The 19,173-nt window shown below is 42.6% G+C and overlaps 1 protein-coding gene and 1 long non-coding RNA gene across 9 annotated transcripts in view; one reads left to right on the forward strand and one right to left on the reverse strand.

Moving 5' to 3' along the window:
- Window positions 1-9,953: 9,953 nt before the first annotated feature.
- On the reverse strand, window positions 9,954-10,969 carry LOC137785537 (uncharacterized). The gene is made up of 2 exons (XR_011077518.1): window positions 10,890-10,969; window positions 9,954-10,732 (listed from the first exon to the last, which is right to left on the reverse strand). It is a non-coding gene; the product is annotated as an uncharacterized lncRNA (long non-coding RNA).
- man1a1 (mannosidase, alpha, class 1A, member 1) overlaps window positions 10,195-19,173 on the forward strand; it is a 114,642-nt gene continuing 105,663 nt past the window's right edge. For 4 of the 8 annotated variants that reach the window (XR_011077513.1, XR_011077514.1, XM_068576861.1 and 1 more), the window contains exon 1: window positions 10,195-10,978. Coding sequence is in view for 3 of the 8 variants with exons in the window: in XM_068576861.1 (XP_068432962.1) it covers window positions 10,469-10,978 (510 nt within the window). In the remaining 5 variants the exon portion in view is untranslated. The remainder of the gene's footprint in view (window positions 10,979-19,173) is intronic. The other 4 variants (XR_011077515.1, XR_011077517.1, XR_011077516.1 and 1 more) reach the window with 1 other exon arrangement.

Below are 19,173 nucleotides of genomic sequence, written 5' to 3' on the forward strand. Positions count from 1 at the left end.
TGGCTACCACACAGTCGACTTGGCTTTTTCAAGTGCAACCTGTATTCCCACGAACTGTAGATGCCTAATGATGAGCTCATTGTCTTGGAAGCCATGCAAGATTTTGGAAAGGCTAAATATGAAAAAAAGGCATGACCCTTTAACTCTTTGTCTGCCTTTTCATCCAATTAATTGCTCAGGCACTGCTGGTAATTAGCCAATTTGTTCCTCAAAGAAAATACATGTTATAAAATGACTAGTTAAAAGTTAAAACAGAGGATAGGCTGCTATTCTTCTCAGTGGCGGTCTTGTTTGTTCGAAGTTGCCGCAAATGTTGTCATAACTTATCCATGATCAAATTCTACCTTAAGCCTCTTTAAATGAACTATGACTTGACAAGTCACTTGGTCTGTGTTCCCCTTTGGGATAAGAAACATCAAAAATGGAGAAATAGATTATTTTCATTTTGGAATTAATAGCGGTGCCCTGCTTTGACTATTGCTAGTTCTCAGCGTAGACGTTGACAAAAAACATTGTCCAGCCTCTCAAAATTGAGCAACTTAACCTTTTAACCTGGTCAACAGTCAGACTGCCACACAACACGCGACGCAACTCTTAAACCCAACATCTGCTTCCGTGCTTAAGTTTCCCTCACTCACAGAGTGAACACATGTGTCCTGCAGCATCGCTCGATGAATGAGCTGCCAAAACAAACATTTGTTTGTTTGGAGACTGAACACACTGTCCATCCATCCATGGCTTTCTCTTTCATTCCTCTGGGAACAAAAAGGAGCATTTTTGATATGTATTCATTGGCCATTCACATAGTGAATGACTGTTCAGACTGCGTGGGTGAGGCATGAATAGATGTAATTGAAGTTGCACTTTACTGTATTGAACAAATTACAGGGGGTTCGGGGAAAAGGTGAACATATAGCAACGCATCTCTTCCCTGGTTGGTATTAGTGGGATAGGCAGGCGCTAACACAAAAGAAAGAAGAAGAAACAAAGAGCTCCTCCTCTGAACTACCTTCCTGTCATTTACGACTCCGTCTCGCAGTCATGATGCGTGGGGCGGTAATGCCAAGTGATGCTGCATCGTTAGTCGTGAGCGTGTGTGCCTGCTAATCGCCTAATAATTGGATGTGATGGCAGGAACGTAGGCCGCGATGATGAATTGCCGGCAGCAAGGCTGCGCGCACAGCAGGTAGGAGGCAGATGCCGCATGTGCCGGGTTGGTGAGCGAGTGTGTGAATTCCTGCTGGTGTTACACACGCACACATACAGCCCACACGTGACTGAAAGGCACACACTTGCACGGATAAAGGATTTGCATACACGCTTCAATACGACTGCTATAGGAAGACTTGCATGCCAAATTCAAGCATGTGAGGGTATGTGAGATGGAGGGGAATAACTGGAGCCTTAGGACACACACACACACACAGACGCACATTGACTTGTAAGGCAGTCACATGGGAGAACCATTGAAACAGAGCTCATACAGAAGCAGCCCACCATGCAGAGGAGATCTGCACGCGGCTAGCTGTGCAGACCGCTGAGGGAAACTCGCCTAATCTACTCTCTCTGGGAAGTGGCACTCACACTGGTTCAGTCGCTGTATCGCGGCTCTGAAGGGAAAGGGTTCCTGCCATTTCCCCTTTGTTCTTCTTGTCATTTTCACTTCATTGTCAGCGCTAGTTTTACCCCCCTGAACGTATAAGTTGTCATCCCGCAGAGGGGAGCTCCATAAAACTGATGAGAATGACACTTCCACTTAGCACGGAGGATTTATTCCACCTAAATCTTTCAAAGACTTGCTTATCAGGGTTTTTTCCTTTTCATTCGAGGAAAAGACTGGCTGGGGAAGCGAAAGATTCTCACAGAAAAGTAAGGTCACTTATATATAGAATTTGCCTTAAAGCTATCGCTTAAAAGTAAACCCAATTTGAATCGCACACAGTGAGACTGGAACAGGACTCTTAATGGAACATATTTTTGGTCAGGGTATATTTTGGTGTGACAAATGAAAATGGAGTGTGAATCCTGTGGGGAAAAAAAAGCTTTGCTGTTGTGAGAACGAACAAACCAAATCCTCTTGAATGGCACGAGACGGTTTCCAATCAGAGTGGTTGCAAGAAGATACGCAGGATAGAAAAGAAAAGCATTGATGACACATCCAATTATTTAAATCCATTAGAAGTTAACAATATCAATTAAGGGTTGGAGGCAAGAAATAGACTTTTGTGAGAACGACCTGTTGCAAAGCAACAGCAAGACAAACTGCGGTAAAATGTAAAGATGAAACGATGAAACCAATTGACATTCAATAAGAACCAAAAACTAAACAATTTCATGAAGGTACAAGATTTCAATTATCTTTTGAATCATAAACATCGATCCTCGCACGTGTTTAAGGCCGAATAAAGCAACAAATGTAAAATTATGCAGATCAAGCAATTAAATTAAAGTTCACTTTATTTCATATCCGCATCAGCAGCTCGGATTATAACACAACACACACACACACACACACACACACACACACACACACACACACACACACACACACACACACACACACACAGAGGAAGAGTGGCACCATTACTCCACTATATCTTTACATAGCATATAGTTGTTTGCTGCTATATTTATGTTCTAAATTTCATATGCAGCTCATTTAAGTCACTCTGATCTAAACTGATGACCGTGCTTCATCAACTCTTTTTTTTTTTTTTAATTGGCTGAACATCACACAAGTATAAGACGCGGCCGCCTCACCGATCTCCCTTTGGTCTCAAATATTGCCGTCTGATTTCCTGTTTTGAAATGAAACTAAATAAACAAGCATCATATTGTTTCCAGAAAATATCAGGAGACAAGGCTCGAATGACATGAATGTTTGATTCGCACCTCAGCCGAAATGGATTATCCTCTGTTAAGTGAAAATAAATCCCCATCTTGGGTCTTTCTCCGTGAATATGTTCCACTGTCGCCGATGTGCTCGCTCGAATGTCACGGCCTTCGAGTGTAAAATGAAGTAGCCTCAGGACGAGATTTGCGATAGAGTACATTTTATAAATGACAGGAGGAATAGAGGAGCTATCCCTGAAGCCCAGGCAGGACTCAGTGTTCCACAACACTCTTGTTTGATTGCCAAGGGCCGCTCAACTCTCAACCTGCTGCTCGCACAGCTGCAGTTTCTTCACCTCTTCCCCCTGCAGAGGCAACTGTTCAAAACTTCCACTTCCTGCAACCTGGATGACTTTTGCTACCTATTGTTTTGGGACACAGAGTTCCTCTGTTTTCGTCAAATAAACAAAAAAAACATTTCACTCAGATATATTACATTGTGTTCACGGCTGAAGACTGTTGTGTTCTCCCGCATAAAGGCCGATATTCATCTTCCATAAAACCCCAGAATGCACATGTCAAGGCCATGTTTTATTACAGAGATGTGCTCTCGGCCAGGAAATGTCAATCAGATATGAAACGGGTAGGCTACAGACACAGATATCTGATAAAAGCTTAGCGGGATCCCGCTAAAGTTGATATGTGCTCCATTTGAGATTCTTGTTGGAGCTTTCTCCGGCTCAACTGGGATTAATGGGACAGGTTCGGTCCTTCCTCCGCCTGCTACGAAGAGTTGTATGTGACGAGAAGGGCTGATACAGATATCGGCGGTTTGACGCTGCTGATAGCGAACACATCCATCTATTCATTAATATACAGTAGATATATACAGTAATATTAACAGAACAAATGACATGTGAAAAATGACTGGCCTCATCGGCTGTGATAGACCCACTGGTTACGCTCCGCGTCCCAGCCTTAAAACAACCGACAAAGTCACTGGTGCGCACAGTGATTACATCATCATGAGAGACAAGTGTGTCGCGGAACTGGTACCACGGAGAGCATGACCCAAAAGGCGGTTGGTCTCCAAAAACCAATGTTTACTGCGACAAACATCAAAAGACAAACTGGAACAGGACAGGGAGTTGACACAGACTAAATACACAGGGGAACGAGACACAGGTGGAAACAATGAGGATTGCAATCACACGGGAGGCCGGCAAACGAGGTGGGAGGAGTCTGACACGAGAGACAAGGTGAGTGACAGACAACACACCAGAAACAGACAGTGAACACAGAGCTCCACAGGTCTGGGTCTGACAAAGTGATAGTGGAGACCAAACGAGCTAAACGGCAAAGTGAATATAGGAATTACCTTCACCAGCTGGTCAACGGCACGACTTTGGCTCGATGGTAATGTTGCTCCGTGTCTGCTGGATGAGTAAACAAGCAACTGTTTACCAATAATTTCATCACATCAACCTAAAAAAGGATCAAAGTGGCCCAATTAATCTTCTATGTCAGGTTTAACGCCTCAGTCAAATGCGCAAGAGAACATGAAACGGCCTGGAAATCCTGTTTTGTGCGGCTTTCCTGTTTACTGCCAATGCACTTGACACATAAATGTAATTCATAGCAGCTGTTTGCTCACATGTTCAACCTTCGAGATGCCACTCTGTCCATTTTTCTTCACAGCTTGTTGCACAATAAGCGGTCGAAAAATAAATCAATAACGCTTCATCATTTTTATGCAGTACAATAAAAAACAAAAACAGATGAGGGTGTTAAAATGATAAACACAAGTGCATCAGCATTACAGCATGTTCCTTTCTGATAATTGAGTGTAAACTTTATACGCAAACGTCCAGCTCAAAGCCCCCTCTGCTGTGTTCCTGTTGGCATCGTCAGATTAATCTTCCTTCCTTTTCGGGAAGCAGATATTGTTTCTATATTGTTGTCTTCGTTCCTGGACATGAAGTCCCAACAGGACAATTATCAGAGTCAGCCAATAGAATTAGGGATTACCAGCAGCTACAGTTAGCAATCAATATGGAATATGTGTCATCGTCTCTCTTTTCTAATCATAACCTTCGTGAATAAAAGAGAAAGTGGACAAAAAAAGCAGCCAAAGGATCAAAGAATATGACTCTGGCTCAAAGTGTTAATAAACGTCCTAATACTGGCCTCTTGTTGTTTTGTTCCAGTAATGGTCTCCCATCTTTCAGCCTCCTGCAGCTCAAAATTAACATATTTTTCTTGCTCTTATTAAAGAATTTCAAAATAATTTGATTTCTGCCAGGAACGAGGGGAATGGATTGCAACGGAGCAGCTACAAGTCTCAACCCAATTAGTGACCTCGTTCACTGAGCACATCCCTCCCCCACCCCTCCTCTCTTCATCACACTTTCTATACACTACTACCCTTCATACCCCTCCACCCTTCTATCCTCTGCTTTTCTCCTCTGTCGGACCTTCTATTCTCCCACTTCTCTCCCCTCTCCTGTTTCTCTTCTTTTCTCTCTCCGCACAAATGAGTCCATTTCGCCCCGGGGATGAGACGGCGGTGGTTAAATCAGATAAGGGCGAGGTTATATTTGGACTGTGGCGAGTGAGAGAGAGAGAGAGACAGAGGGAGAGAGAGAGAGAGATAGAGAGAGAGGCATCAAACAGCTGGGTGATGACTGCATGGCCTATTTTACATCAGCAAATTGGCTGAAAGTGGATTCCCAGGGCACATTGAGCTGACAATATTAGCAATATTAGTTTAATAAAAATCTCCAACTCATTTGAAGCTGCCTCTCTAATTACCACTTACCCACATGGATAATAATAACAGTGAAGTGCGATGATGAGATTGTGGGAAAAACTTGAGATTGATTTGTGACCTTCAGCCAGAATTAACCATATAAACGGAAAAAACGGCTTTTACGCCTCCAAAGGCCTGAAACTCATCTCCCCCGGTTGACACTGCTTGCATGCTCGAGACTAGTCTACAACGAAGGCAGAGATTGGAGCAAATAAAGCACTGTTCAAGACAACAACCTAAATAATCATGTGTGAGTGTCATGGTGTTTTCATTTGGGGACTGCTGCCTGTGAAAGATTCTCTATTCTGTTGAAAGCAAAATAGAGAATAAAAATGGTTCAGTTTTCCTTTTGGATCTTGTTCCTTAACTATCTCTGTTTTCTTCCGTCGGCATTGAAAGACGCCGTGAGGTGTCACCTGGAAACCACAGCCTCGCCTTGCCAACTTCCATGACTCAGACTTAGGTAACGTTGTGAGGAGCGTTGAGTCATGAAGAAAGACAAGTGGGGATTTCTAGGAGGGACTGCGGCAGAGTTGGCCAAACTCAAACCACATTTTTGAGCTGGATCCGAGACCCCTTCTCCGGGCTGAGACCAGATTCAACCGCTTGTTCCCCCTCCAAACTCTGCCTCATGTGTTTAAATGCCATCACAGATAAATAAACAGATAAACCATTCATACTGTGTAACATGGTGAAGAGAAAACCCAACAGGTCCAAAGGGAGAAACAGCAAATACTGTGGTTCTGCTTATATACATAGTCATGTGACTTCACAGAGAACATTTTAGCATCTTTCGGCTAATCGTTTCGTTTTTATTAATGTATATTCCAGTCCCACCGGTCCTATCCATATTTTTTTTCCCCAAAAGCAGCCGACAGCTGTTTTTAGCCGACAAGCTCAACCCCCAGCTGTCAACGGTTTGCCGCTGGCTAGTGAAGAAATATAAATACCTTACAGCCAAAGAGTCATATGTGTACTGGGTGGCAACCAAAACAGTGCTGAAAGAAGAGTGAATAATGGACATATGTTCACGACTTCAGTTGAAATTTAGTGTTGCTACACGACTGCTGGATGAAGGCCCGACATGTTTGCCAACACGCCAAATCAGTGTAATGTGTCAGAGCTGGCAGTTCTTCTGCGTGCCGATGGCCAAAAAAGGATAAAACCAGCTTTACATTGGCACAACGTTGCTGGAAGGTGCCGTGCGAGTGAAGATGCTTTGACTTTAAACACACCAACAATGCTAAAATTAGCTATTCGACATTTACTGGGCCATCTATTTCTGACTTCATTTCGGTATATGGTACATTTCTTTCACTGATAACGTCCCTCCATGACGTCACATCTAGATATGGATATCACAGTGCTGCTATTTTGAAGTTTGAGAGGCGATTTTTCTTCTTCTTTTGATTTGCAACATCGGTTATAAGCATCAGGTTTTAGAGCAATCAAAGAGCCAGCGCTTCTTCTTCCCGCGGATGCCGTCCTGCACCAACCAATCAATCAATCATATGGGGAGAACAGAGGAGACCGATTCTCCCACCACGCAGTGGCTACAGAAGAGCTGAATCCATTGCAACTTGATAAGAATGACATCTTGTTGCCACTGCTTTGAAGGCTTTCCGTGTTTATCCGTTTTCAACAGCCACATCCAAAGTAGCTTATGAATTTGAGATCAACCATACATTATGTATACAAGGAAGTTCCACTTTCAGCAGAGTTGCATTAGTATGGATAATGACTGATACTTACCTGGTACTGCTGACGTCGGTAGATTTAGTGGAGGGTTTGCCTTCTGGCTCGGCCCACTGTCATAATAGTTTATGAGGACAAAAAAGTCCACCGTCCAACTTATAATTGCTACATAAAGTCTGATTTGGACAGTTTTACTTGTGACGTTAAAGGGCGAGTACAACAACAAAAATACAACTCTTCATTTCTGAAATGACTTGATTTAGGATCTAATAACTTTGGAGGATACAAAGGGGATTTTCTTTTTCTCTGTCTGGGCCTTAAAAGTGAGTTTACCCTTCGCTGCCTCTCTCCAGGTTTTACCAGCTTCACAACAAAGAATTGTTTATTCCTCCACACCAAGAAAACTATGACACCACTGGGGAAATGTCCTTTTATTTTGGTACATACATTATCAACAGCTTCTCAGGTTGTCGACAAATCCCTCTGCAAAAGGCAACTTTGATGAAATGACACAGGAAAAAACTCCGGCCGTCAAAAAACTGTTGCCGCGAGAGACTCATCGTTCAATTTTGAGGTGCCACACATTTCATCCAAGATTTAATTTTCGCCGCGAATCGCAGAGTGAGAAAGTAATCATACGGATGCGTGTCATCATTTAGACCCGTTGTCATCCCAGAATTACAATTTCAATATGGCTGCACGCATCTGTCATCCCCAGATTAGACTTTCCATCACCGCGGCTCTCATCCAGCAGGTGAAGTATAGGTGGAGTACATTATACAGCTAACAAAGCATTCAGTCTGAATTGTTTTTTCTGTCTGTCACGTCGGTGATTCGTACAGCCCTGGCAGCTATTTGTCATAAACAATATGGTCAGTGATGTATGGTTTGTATATGTAAATGTTTAACAAAACGCTCTACAGCCAACAAATTAAGTTTCCACATTCAAATCACAGCGAGAAGATGATTTATTTGGTTTGAAAACAGGGGGCACGCACTCATCAGATTCTGTAATAGCACAGACCAAGTGCAAGATTGATTTTTCTTCTCTCTCTGATAAAACTCTAGTATGAGTGAAGTCATTCCAACCTCTATTTAAGTAGAAATTGCATGTTTCATGCGTATAACTGACTGGTTCCTCACACCGTTATTAGTCACCAACAGAGCTAATCAAAATGATTGCCATTTATCTCTCGCATTCGCACACACACACTAACAAAGATCATGGATCTCATCAGTAAGGCTTCGTGTGCATTCATGCATTTGTGTGTGTTGTGACGTTGGGGTTTTTGTCCATGTTAAGACCATGAATAATAATAAGCGCCCGGCACACTGTAATAGAAGAGATTTTCGATAGTTAACTGTGTATTGTGAGGAGGGCAGCTTGCTACACCTCTGCATGAGCAAGTCCAAGGTTTTTTTTCTTTAGAATTGTGAGTGTGCAATTCATTTGACATCGAGAACATGATGCCACATGATGAGTAGGGTAACTCTGTTGTATTGCTCACGGATTAAGGGCTCCTTTTTCAACATGATTTGCTCCGTAGTCGTTTGGTTGAAGCCCCCACCCGCCCCCACGATTATTTCATGTGACCAGACACATGACATGGTCAGAAGGGAAGCCGATGAGGAATGTCGTGGCTAAAGCCGCAGTTAACTGTCTCTCCTCGCACATGGTATTTTACCTACTGTCAACAAATCCCTGTTAAAAGACTGAAACCAATAACGTGTTATTATGCAAGCATTATTATGTCTCCCAATACTTTCCAGCCAGTCGATGGATTTCAGCCCCAAGCCTATTATTTCCTGGAGGTGTAATTAAAAAAATTAAAAAAACTGGTCACAAGCGCATACACTGAGGTAATTAGCTCAACGTAAACAGGAGTTAATAGTTTGTTGTGGACTATTATCAGCCGTGGATGTGGTGTGCTGCAAATCTTTAAACTGTGTGCCAGGAAGTAGTGGGTAGTATCTGGAATAGACTTAAAAAAACAAACTACAATGCCCATGTTCATTTCATCAATGTTTGTTCCTGTTAGTTCCAGACTGAAATATCTCAGTAGCATGTATTGCAATAAAATGTGGCACAAACATTATGGTCCCAGTGGAGGAATCCCAATCAATTTTCCAATGGTCCAATACTTTGGTTTGGAGCAAAAACCTGCAAAATAATAACATTCCCAGCGACTCCAGCTTTACTTTGAATTTAGCAGTGATGGAAGAAGTCTAATTCACTGAAGGAAGTAATAATACATTGAATGAAACATATTTTATAGACAGGTGCCTACGTATTGTTTGTAAAATCTTAATTTGAAAACTAGTGACTAGAAATTAGATACATGTAATAAAGTAAAAAGTTCAATATTTAATTTCAAACTGCAGTGAAGTATAAACTGGCATGAAATAGAAATACTAAAGTAAAGTACAAGTACTTCAAAACTGTAGCCTATTTAAGTTTAGTACTTAAGTCTACTATGTTGTACGTATTGCTTTCAATAATTGGCTTATGTTATAATAATACATGTGGATGGTGCACATTTGCTAAACAGGTTTAACACAGAAAGTAGTTTTTGAGTAAGAGGAAAGGACAAACGACGCGGCTAATAAGAAAGGTCACTTCATTGTTGGTTTTGGTTTATTATCTTTTGACAATAACATACAAAATGAAAAAAAAAAAATCTTTAAAAGATATAACTTCGTCCAAACTCAGACGTGTCGTGTCTCCTCCTGAGGTACGGGTCGTGAAACATGGAGCCGTGACCGCGGCTGTCAGAGACTTTATACCCAGCCGTTGGGCTGCCACGCCCCCGGGTTTTCCACCACTCACAGGGCAGAAAGTGATTAGCTCATCGCGCCTGTCAGTCACGCCTATCTGCCGTTGCTTCCTGTGTGAGCCCGTGGACTCGGTCTGTCTGCAGAGAGTCTCCGGTATGGGCAGGCGCCTCACTCCTCAACTTTTAAACGGAGGTTTTTTTTTTTACAACAGTTAACCTCCGTTCCATTTGACACGGTTTATATCACCTGGAAATGGATTTCTGAATGGAATAACCCGAAAGTGAGTCCGTCGTGAGTGTATTCGACCGTTTGAATTCATTTTTTTTGTTGCTCGAGTTGTTGAAGGAAGAGGGGAAAATGCCAGTTGCAACTCTTCTGCCTTTTACCGCGACCCCGAATCGGAAGTCTGCCAGCCCGACCTCTTTCAGGTTGACAGAAAAATTCATTTTGTTATTAGTGTTTAGCGCTTTTATAACCCTGTGTTTCGGGGCCATTTTCTTCCTCCCGGACTCGTCCAAGCTGCTTAGCGGAGTTTTCTTTCATTCCTCCGCGGTGGAGACGAACACCCGCATCGGTCCGGACAGCGGCGACCCGGGTTCGGCTGGAAACGACGAGAGGGTCCTGGCCAAAATCAGAAAAGACCACGAAAAAGCTCTGTTAGAGGCCAAGGATACTCTACAAAAACGGCCCGACGAGATAAAACAAGACATTTTAAACGATAAGGATAAAGTTGCTAAGGAGAGTCTGGGTCAAGGTGGGAACGATGTCAATAGTTTACCTTTCGTTGAGTATCACCGCCCGCCCGGGGCGACTGGACACGAGCCCGAGGACCCCGTAGCCAAGGAGAGACGGGCTAAGATCAAAGAGGTAAGGATCTGTTGAGCTCGCGCATTCTTCGTCCTATGGAGGAAAACGTCCCGCCAAACTCCCCCTCAAAATCAGGCTATTAAAAATGTTAATCGGGTTTATGGTAGTTGATGGACATGGTAAAACATGATTAAACAGCTTACGCGATCTCTAATACCCCCTTTACAATTCGGCGCACATATAGTCCACCAAGAAGCACTAACGCGAATGAAATTTAAACTTTTACATAATGTTCGCTTGTTATCTGGAAAGTCCTCTCGTCGATATACCTCGCGGAGAGCGGCGGCATGAACGTGCACCAAGTATACAACTTGTGTTTTTTCCTGAATACACGCGGACCACAGCGGATCACTTACAGTAGCCGAAATGTGCAAAACATCTACTGGGGCTTAGCTCAGGGTCTTGCGCCATGTTGGGATTCCCTACGTACACCTGCCGGATAATTTGACACATTGATTTTACTGCTTTTTCAACGGAGTTCGGCGTGACGTATTTATTTCCACGAAATTGAACAGCAGTCGGTTCCTGTATAAAAGGGAGGAATGCGTGCAGGATCCACCGAGCCCCTCCGATGCTATAACTGTCTTTCAAGTTACCAGTGTCAGGACAATGCGGGGCTGGTTTAAAACCTGCTCTTATCAGTCAACACATACGGGAACAGTAGCGATCGTGGATGTGAAAGATTAAGATCAGCTTCTCACAGATCTCAGTATATGACCTCAGGTCAAAGTGAACTCCGTAGTTGCTTACCTGAAAATTGTGTATTTAAAGAAAACCTGCGAATTAATGCTTATTTTTATTTTGATTAATATAGTCATTAATTTGAGTCCTCATTCAGTCTCATACTTATTTACTGAGATAGTGTCACAGTGACCCGGTAAAACCCATATTGCTTTTATTTAAAAGCCTATGTAGCCCATCATTCCACACTGGTGAAAGCCAAATTGAAGCCTTGTAGCCTGCAGCAGAGTGAGGGGGAAAAAAAAAACACCAACAGGTAGCATGTCCTGCATTATTCTGTTGCACTCACTGCACTGCGTGTGGGTGTGAGGAGGAAAGAAGTGAAAAGCCCAGCGGTGAGGTCTCAGAGGAGGTTTCAGGTGGCTGCAGAGGGTGCTAAGTCACACTGCTGTATGATCTGTGGCGTTGTGATCTCAGCTCTCTGACACAAAAAATATCCTAACTTAGAATTCCAACCAAAATTTAAGACGGCAAAACTAATTTTAAGTTTTATATTTTAAAAAAATGTAGATTTCCCATGGCACTTTTGAAGAACATTTGCCGTAGATCTGCTCAGTGAGGTGACTTCCTTTGACTCAGTCAGGTGGTTAAGTGCAAGACTCACAAAGAGGACCATTGAGTGTGTGAGCAGATACGGGTTGTGTGTCCTGACTGAGTACACATGGTGTCAGGCATTCAGATGGTCTGATATTTGCCTTTCATTTAAGATCATTTGAAAAATGAGATACCTATAGGCCAGTATTGTTCAGAGCTGACGTGCTGGTGGATGACTTCCCTGAACAGTGTTTGGTATTAAAGGTACATAGTTAGAAATGCTGATTGGGGCACGTTTCTGACCTTAAGATGACATCACCTGCCTCTAAAAGGTCACACGAGCAAGACCCCGTGTCAACAAGTAGCCATACAAAGCAGAAATTACAGTTTAGTGTGCATGCTTCTAACATCTGTTTGTCATCACAGGCTATATCATAAATCTAACATATTTGTCATTTTAGCGAAGGTAGTACGAACACACAATACCAAGGTATGAAGACTCAAGCATTCATTTTAATATACTTTCTTCTGTGCATTGACTGTGTTAATACCAGTGTTTAAGGTGAAATAAGATTATATTTTTAATCTAACCTAAACTCTTAGCGCAACCTCTAATCCCAAATCTTGTCTACCAGCTCTGTTTGGTCTTTTGAAGTTCAATTGTGAACTTTGTGACTTGTGCAAGGAATAACCGCAAGATGGGACAAAAGTCAACGCAGCATCGCCCCCCCCACCAAAAACGCAACTTTTTCGAAGGTTTCTTGTTTTGTCAAGGCAGCAATCTGTGTTTATAAAGTGCAGAGAAAACACAGATTGCCTTGCTCTGGGCTGTTTTCTTTAAAATGGCCAAATATTAAATTCATTTAAATCTGGGGAAAAAAATTACCTCTGGTGCCAAAGGCGTCTGAATATTTCCACAAATTGCACTGATGCTGCATTTTGAAAGTGTTTGCAGCTCCAGCATCATCCCTGATGCTTTCAGGTCACTGCATGTTGTCCGCTTGCTTCTTTTCAAAGCATGTTTATCAGCTGGTGATCTGTAGTTGACATCAGTAGTAAAAACAGACAGCTGCTTGGATTGTGAGGGGTGCAGTTTGTCGCAGAGAGGAAAAAACAAGAGTGTCCATCTGTAACTAGCTGCATCTTAATCTCTGTTGGTTCAAAGTACACCCAGTGTTGCAGAAATGGTCCATGACAGTGCAGTATTCTATGAGAGGAAAACAAAGGCAACCGTCTGGCAAAACCTCAACCTAATGAAGCAGCTAATGAACAAATTGGGGAGGAGAGAGAGTGGTGCACGTGGTGTGTCAGGCACAACGACTCTAGCAATCCGTCTGAGGTAAATAGTTGTACAAATAATTTTATTGAGCTTCCTTTTTAGTAAACTGATCAGAGTGGTCTTGTACACTTTGCGCGGTACACATGACTCAGGCTTTTATTGTGATAGGTAAGAAGAGAAGGAGTGGACCTGGTCTTTGTAAAGGTTGAAAGGAGTAATACAGATTTCTGTAGCCTCCCTGTTGTTGTACACTATGGTGTATATTTTTAATACGTCAGCTCCACACATTATTGGTTGATGCCTCGTTCCAGGGAAAACAAATTACTTTGCATTTTTGCAGGGTAATAACCGCATTCGGTGTGAAAGTGTTCATGACAAAAACAACGGTTTGGAAAAATATATTGCTGTGCAAATTAATCAAACTAACGGTGTAATGGCCTTAAAAATGTAATACACAGGAGATGATCTTTTTTAGTACTGTAAAAGCAGAACAATATTTGGACAAATGGAGGCTATAAAATGTTCTACTGAATCCCAGGAAACTGTGTAAATCAGCATTATTATGATTTGTAAACGCATTCCCGTAAAACAACAGCGTAGTTTTGATCAAACATGAAATGGATACGTTCTCAGCAAACCACATCATATCGACGGTGAAGCACATTTGATACGGGGATGTTAAAGTAAACGTTGCCTTCCGTGTCAACAGATATCACTCCTCCCTTAACATCCAAGACACGTCTGTTCCTGTTATTATAATACGGGAGCTTCCATTAAAACATTTCCAACAAGGAAACCGCAGAGTAAATTTAACAAACTCGTTCAGCTTCACAGTTGGGATGAATAACCAAACAGTGTTGGATATGTCTCGCATGATTAAGCAGAAGTCATGACAAATGTCAACATATGGGAATTTTTCATGTCCCCAGGTCCCTGGTCACAACTTGAGCTGTGGCTTTGTTGTGTTTTTGAAGCGAAGTGATTTCTTTTTCAGGATTTCAAGTGTTCGGGCTTCACTGCAACAACGCTTTAAATCCAAATGAAACAGTATATAATGTTTGTGTGATCTTTCGTGCAACTAGGATCAGTTGATCTCAGGTTCTTTGTCCTGAATACACCACAACAGGATGTGGCTAGCTTGTGCATAATCAAAGTGCATCTAGGCTAACATCATTTGCAGTCATAAGATATGTGACAAGGCAAATATATATTTGCATTATTTAGACAAACATGCATCTGACAACATGCTGTTTTGATCCCTTCTTTTTTTTCTTGGACATTTTCAGCTCAGTAAAGCCCATAACTTTGTTCACCAAAACGCAGCCACACTAACATGCTCGGGCATGATCCCCTGCACCTCGGTTGGCCTATTGTTATTTAGTGGAAGCGTCTTGAATTATTTGAAAACGAGGCTCTGTGGCAGGCGCCTCTCACTCGACCGCGACACCTTCTGACCCGGTTGTCAATGGATAGCGGTGTGTTGCGGTCTCAGTGGCTGTCGGAGAATCGTGTTTATGACGAGCACGGAGATGGGCTGCGGGGGCTAATCTGTGAAGGATAGACTAACGGCTTGTTGTGAGTGACCGCCACATCCCACAATCAGCCAAATCTGTTTGTCTGCTTCAAATCAAAGACCCTCTGGAGAGCTCCTCTAGAGGTCTGGGCATTCGCTTGGTGGCGGAGGGGGTGGAGGGGAGTGGAGCGGGTGGGAATAATGAAAACCCCTCGACTGATAAACAGGGAAAATCAAGGTTGATGGGGTCGGTCGATGCTGGATGCTAGGACACCTGCGTTATTTGACACAGTAAACTACTTTCCCCTCCGGTAGTAACATGTTTCTTACCAGCTTGAAGTAGATTGCATCTCAGGATTGCCACCACGGTCGCACTGCTAGAATACTATGATATATCGAGCCATCAGGGAATTCAGGAGATGTGTCAACAATGGGATAGAGTATTGTGCAAAATATTCTTTCCACGAGTCGCATGAAGTGAATCAGGGAAATGTGTGTTTTTCTGATTAATTTCACCACACACTATCACCCATTTAACCCTTGTTAGCGGTCGGTCTGAAAGACGTTAATAGTCAACCTGTATGCGTGGCCCTCCTCCCAACGTAGATTAAATTTTTTAATCCCAATGTAACAATATTGCTGATTAAACTGCATCTTTTCGACCCTTTTAACAGAGGAGAGTAAAAGTAAAACTGTGTGTGTGTGTGTGTGTGGAGGGGGGGGGGGTAAATATGTCATAAAATGCTGTGTAATTCTGTGGAAAGTTTCTTTGAATGGTAACAAGCAGAAAAGAACCTGTGGCTTTCTTCTGTGTGCGTCATGTTCACACTTCCTGTATGAAAAGCGGTATCAGACCAAGGAATTGACAAACCGTTATACTTTGGTGTTTGTACTTTTAGTTATGTGACGTTGTAAAATGTCCTATCGCAGAGTTTTACAGCATTTACAGCAGACATTTAAGTCAACCTGCCGTCATTTTCACACACTGTATTTAAAACACTTGATCTTGCCTGTCCCCTCGCTTCACATCCCAGATCTAAAGGTTGTTAAATTCCGTGCTAAACGGACCCACATTAAATACAGACTCTTTGTTGGTGCCATTATGACACATTATGATTCAGTCATTAAGTTGTAATTGGCTGCAAGATCTCAGGCTTTAGTTCCACCAATGCCCCACTCTCCCACCTCCCATCCAAAGTTACCTTCAATAAACATGATCTTTCATGATTTCCAATGTCAAATTAATAAAAAAAAAAAGATTTGAAATCAATTCCTTCTCTATTCTTGTAATTAAGGCCAGCAGACACCTTGCATCTTCACTGGTTCTTCTTCCAGTCTAAAATCACATCATTTGTTACACTGTATTCTGTGTGGGAAGCCCCTGAAAACTCCCTCAAGGACCCTTGGGAAAACCTGGAATTAGCTCTAAGAATCCCTGCTGAGAGCTCTTATCTTTGTGGCAGCATTTTTCTTTTAAAATATAATGAAATGTGTTGCTAATTAATACACAAAGACTCACCTTTTATGCTGTGAGCTACCGCTGCTGTCCTCTCTGACTCATCGTGTGTGTGTGTGTGTGTGTGTGTGTGTGTGTAAAGTTGGAGCTTGTTGAGTATGCAGATGAGATGCAAATGAGCATTTCACTGGCCATAAGGACAGTATGTCTGCAGTATTTACTCCTTTCAGCTCACCATCTTAAAGGCTGTCACCTCTGTCAGCAACTCTTCTTCTTTGAAATGCACAAACACACTTACAAAGAAGGATCTGTAAGCAATCACACACACACACAGACACACACACACACACACACACACACACACACACACACACACACACTGTTCAGAGAGCCGTGGATTAGAGGCTGGTTGTTTGTAAAGGTTTCTCCTCCCGGTCCAAAGCCAACTGTCGAGCAAAGATGAAACATCCATCGTTTCTCTGCTGCCTTCTCGCATCTCTACATGCCTGTCATTTCATTTCCTTACCCTTTCGTCTTCAGGCTACAGTTCAGTTATTTTTTTTGCCTCTTCCCAACGTGATTGTTTTTTCCCATTGTGCGTGCACGTGTGGATCTCTGCATACACACGTTTCGTCTCGGCCTCCTCCCCAAAAAAAGTCATTTTGCCGCTTCGCCAACCTTCAGAGCCTGAAATAAATTCTCTGTCTCTTTCTCAGGTTAACTTGGCAGCCTATAAGTCCTATTTTGCTATCGACCGTTTGAACTAATTGCCTCTGGTTCTCTGGTCCCACTTCTGTTCTTTGTGTGTGTGTGTGTGTGTGTGTGTGTGTGTGTGTGTGTGTGTGAGATAGAGTCACCACTCAGTCCTCCAGGTGCTTTCTTTAATTGTCTAATGGCTATAATAGCTGTGGCTGATGAGCAGCGCTCCTGCACAAGTTTCTTATGTACATCGATGTACTTGTGTGAGCGTTACTGTGAACTCCTTTCAGTTAGTGGAAGCCCTGTTAATTTTTAATGTTAATTTTTCAGTAAAGTTGTCGATAAGTCATCAGTTGTTGCATTTGTGTCGAACCTTTTGTGCCACTAACCTGAATAAGAGCCAAACAGAATGAAAATGTCTAATGAAAACACTTTGGCCTTTTGGGAATAACTTCAATTAAACCTTCGCTAAGTTCCGCCCATCAAACACCAACTGGCCAATCACAGCACCGACCTGCAATAAATCCTGATTCTGTTTATTTACGATTTTTTTTTTTGTGTATTTGGAGTGAGTCGTGTGCAACAGAGATCCTGGATTCTGGGATGTCGCACTTGACTTGCAATCTGTAGATTTCCTCTCTGACGTCGCCTACCATGGTAGTTCTTCTATTTTTCGAACAGAACACACGCTCGGCCATTTGAGTTCATAAACAACACGTTGCATCTGTTCTTGCAGTATTATTTGATTAAAACCGCTCTGCAGAGAAAAAGGAAACTGGCATCTGGTTCTTTTCCAAATGGACTCAAATCAATGGGGAGCAATCTGCCACTGCACCGGTCACAAATGGATAGCGGTATGCTCGGTGGCGTTTCTGCTATATGCAAAGCAAGTGCCTTAGCACCGCCGGTTGGGATGCGTGCAAGATGTTAACTTGTTTTCTAGTTTGAGTTGTACAAGTACAGGTAAAAAAGAATAACGGGATCCACACAGTCTCAGTGTTTTGGATAAGAATGGCCTTTGATGTTGCAGCTGAGCGGCGGTGCTCCACAGTGGTTCCCACTTAATTTAGTTCATATTTTCAGTAATGTTCTATTCAGGGAAAATATTTCACATAAAAAATGCCATAATTTGAATTCATTCTTGAATGATGACATTGAAAGAAACTTTCGCAGCGGACATTTGGTTGAAGCAGTGAACGGTTGAAGTTATGAATTTGGAAATTACCCATGGATTGTTGGCTTCTGTAATAAATCAGGATCTCCACCATCTTCCCTGGAACGGCAAATCCTGCTGTACCTGTAGCCTAAGACCAGGGCGCTGGCTATGAGATCCAATAATGTATATTATAATAGAGTAATAAAGTCACGGTAAATATATAGTCCTAGTGGATAGCCCGTAAGGCTTTAGATGTTTGAATGATTATAGATTGTTACAGCACGGCTCCTATGAAGTCAGTGCGGATAGATTGGACCAGTGATAGAGTTTCAGGGTTGTTTCTGGGGAGGTTGAGGATAAATCTATATTCATCCTCAACCTCGCCGGGAGGTAATATAGACTCCAGAGTGACTGTGACCAAAAGACGGGCCCCAGCATCCCACACACCACAGGCTGGAGACGATGGAATATTAAGCTTTATTGCCCGTGGGTCGTATCCGTCTCAGAGGTACATCCAGCGCTACGTTGCTGTTACTGGATCTACCCTCCCAGCTCCGATCAGACTCATGCATAGTCATTGAGCATTGATTTGAAGAAAAAAACATGGAGCAAAACAAATAAGATGGATCGTTATCACCATTTCCTGGTGTTTGTGCTGTAGGTCAAGGCGCGAGCAAGCCTTTAAGCATGTGAGGACTTCATTCAAGCAAACATGTGGGACCATTCATTGACATTTTCATTTACATTATACAAACTGAAAGATACATATGGACCGCCTTTGGACCGGTTTCCTGCAATACTTGGCTGAAAGCAAAGC

This window comes from Clinocottus analis, unplaced genomic scaffold (genome assembly GCF_023055335.1).
Source record: "Clinocottus analis isolate CAN_PGR_092001 unplaced genomic scaffold, fCliAna1.0.p SCAF_15, whole genome shotgun sequence".
Lineage (NCBI taxonomy): Eukaryota > Metazoa > Chordata > Actinopteri > Perciformes > Cottidae > Clinocottus > Clinocottus analis.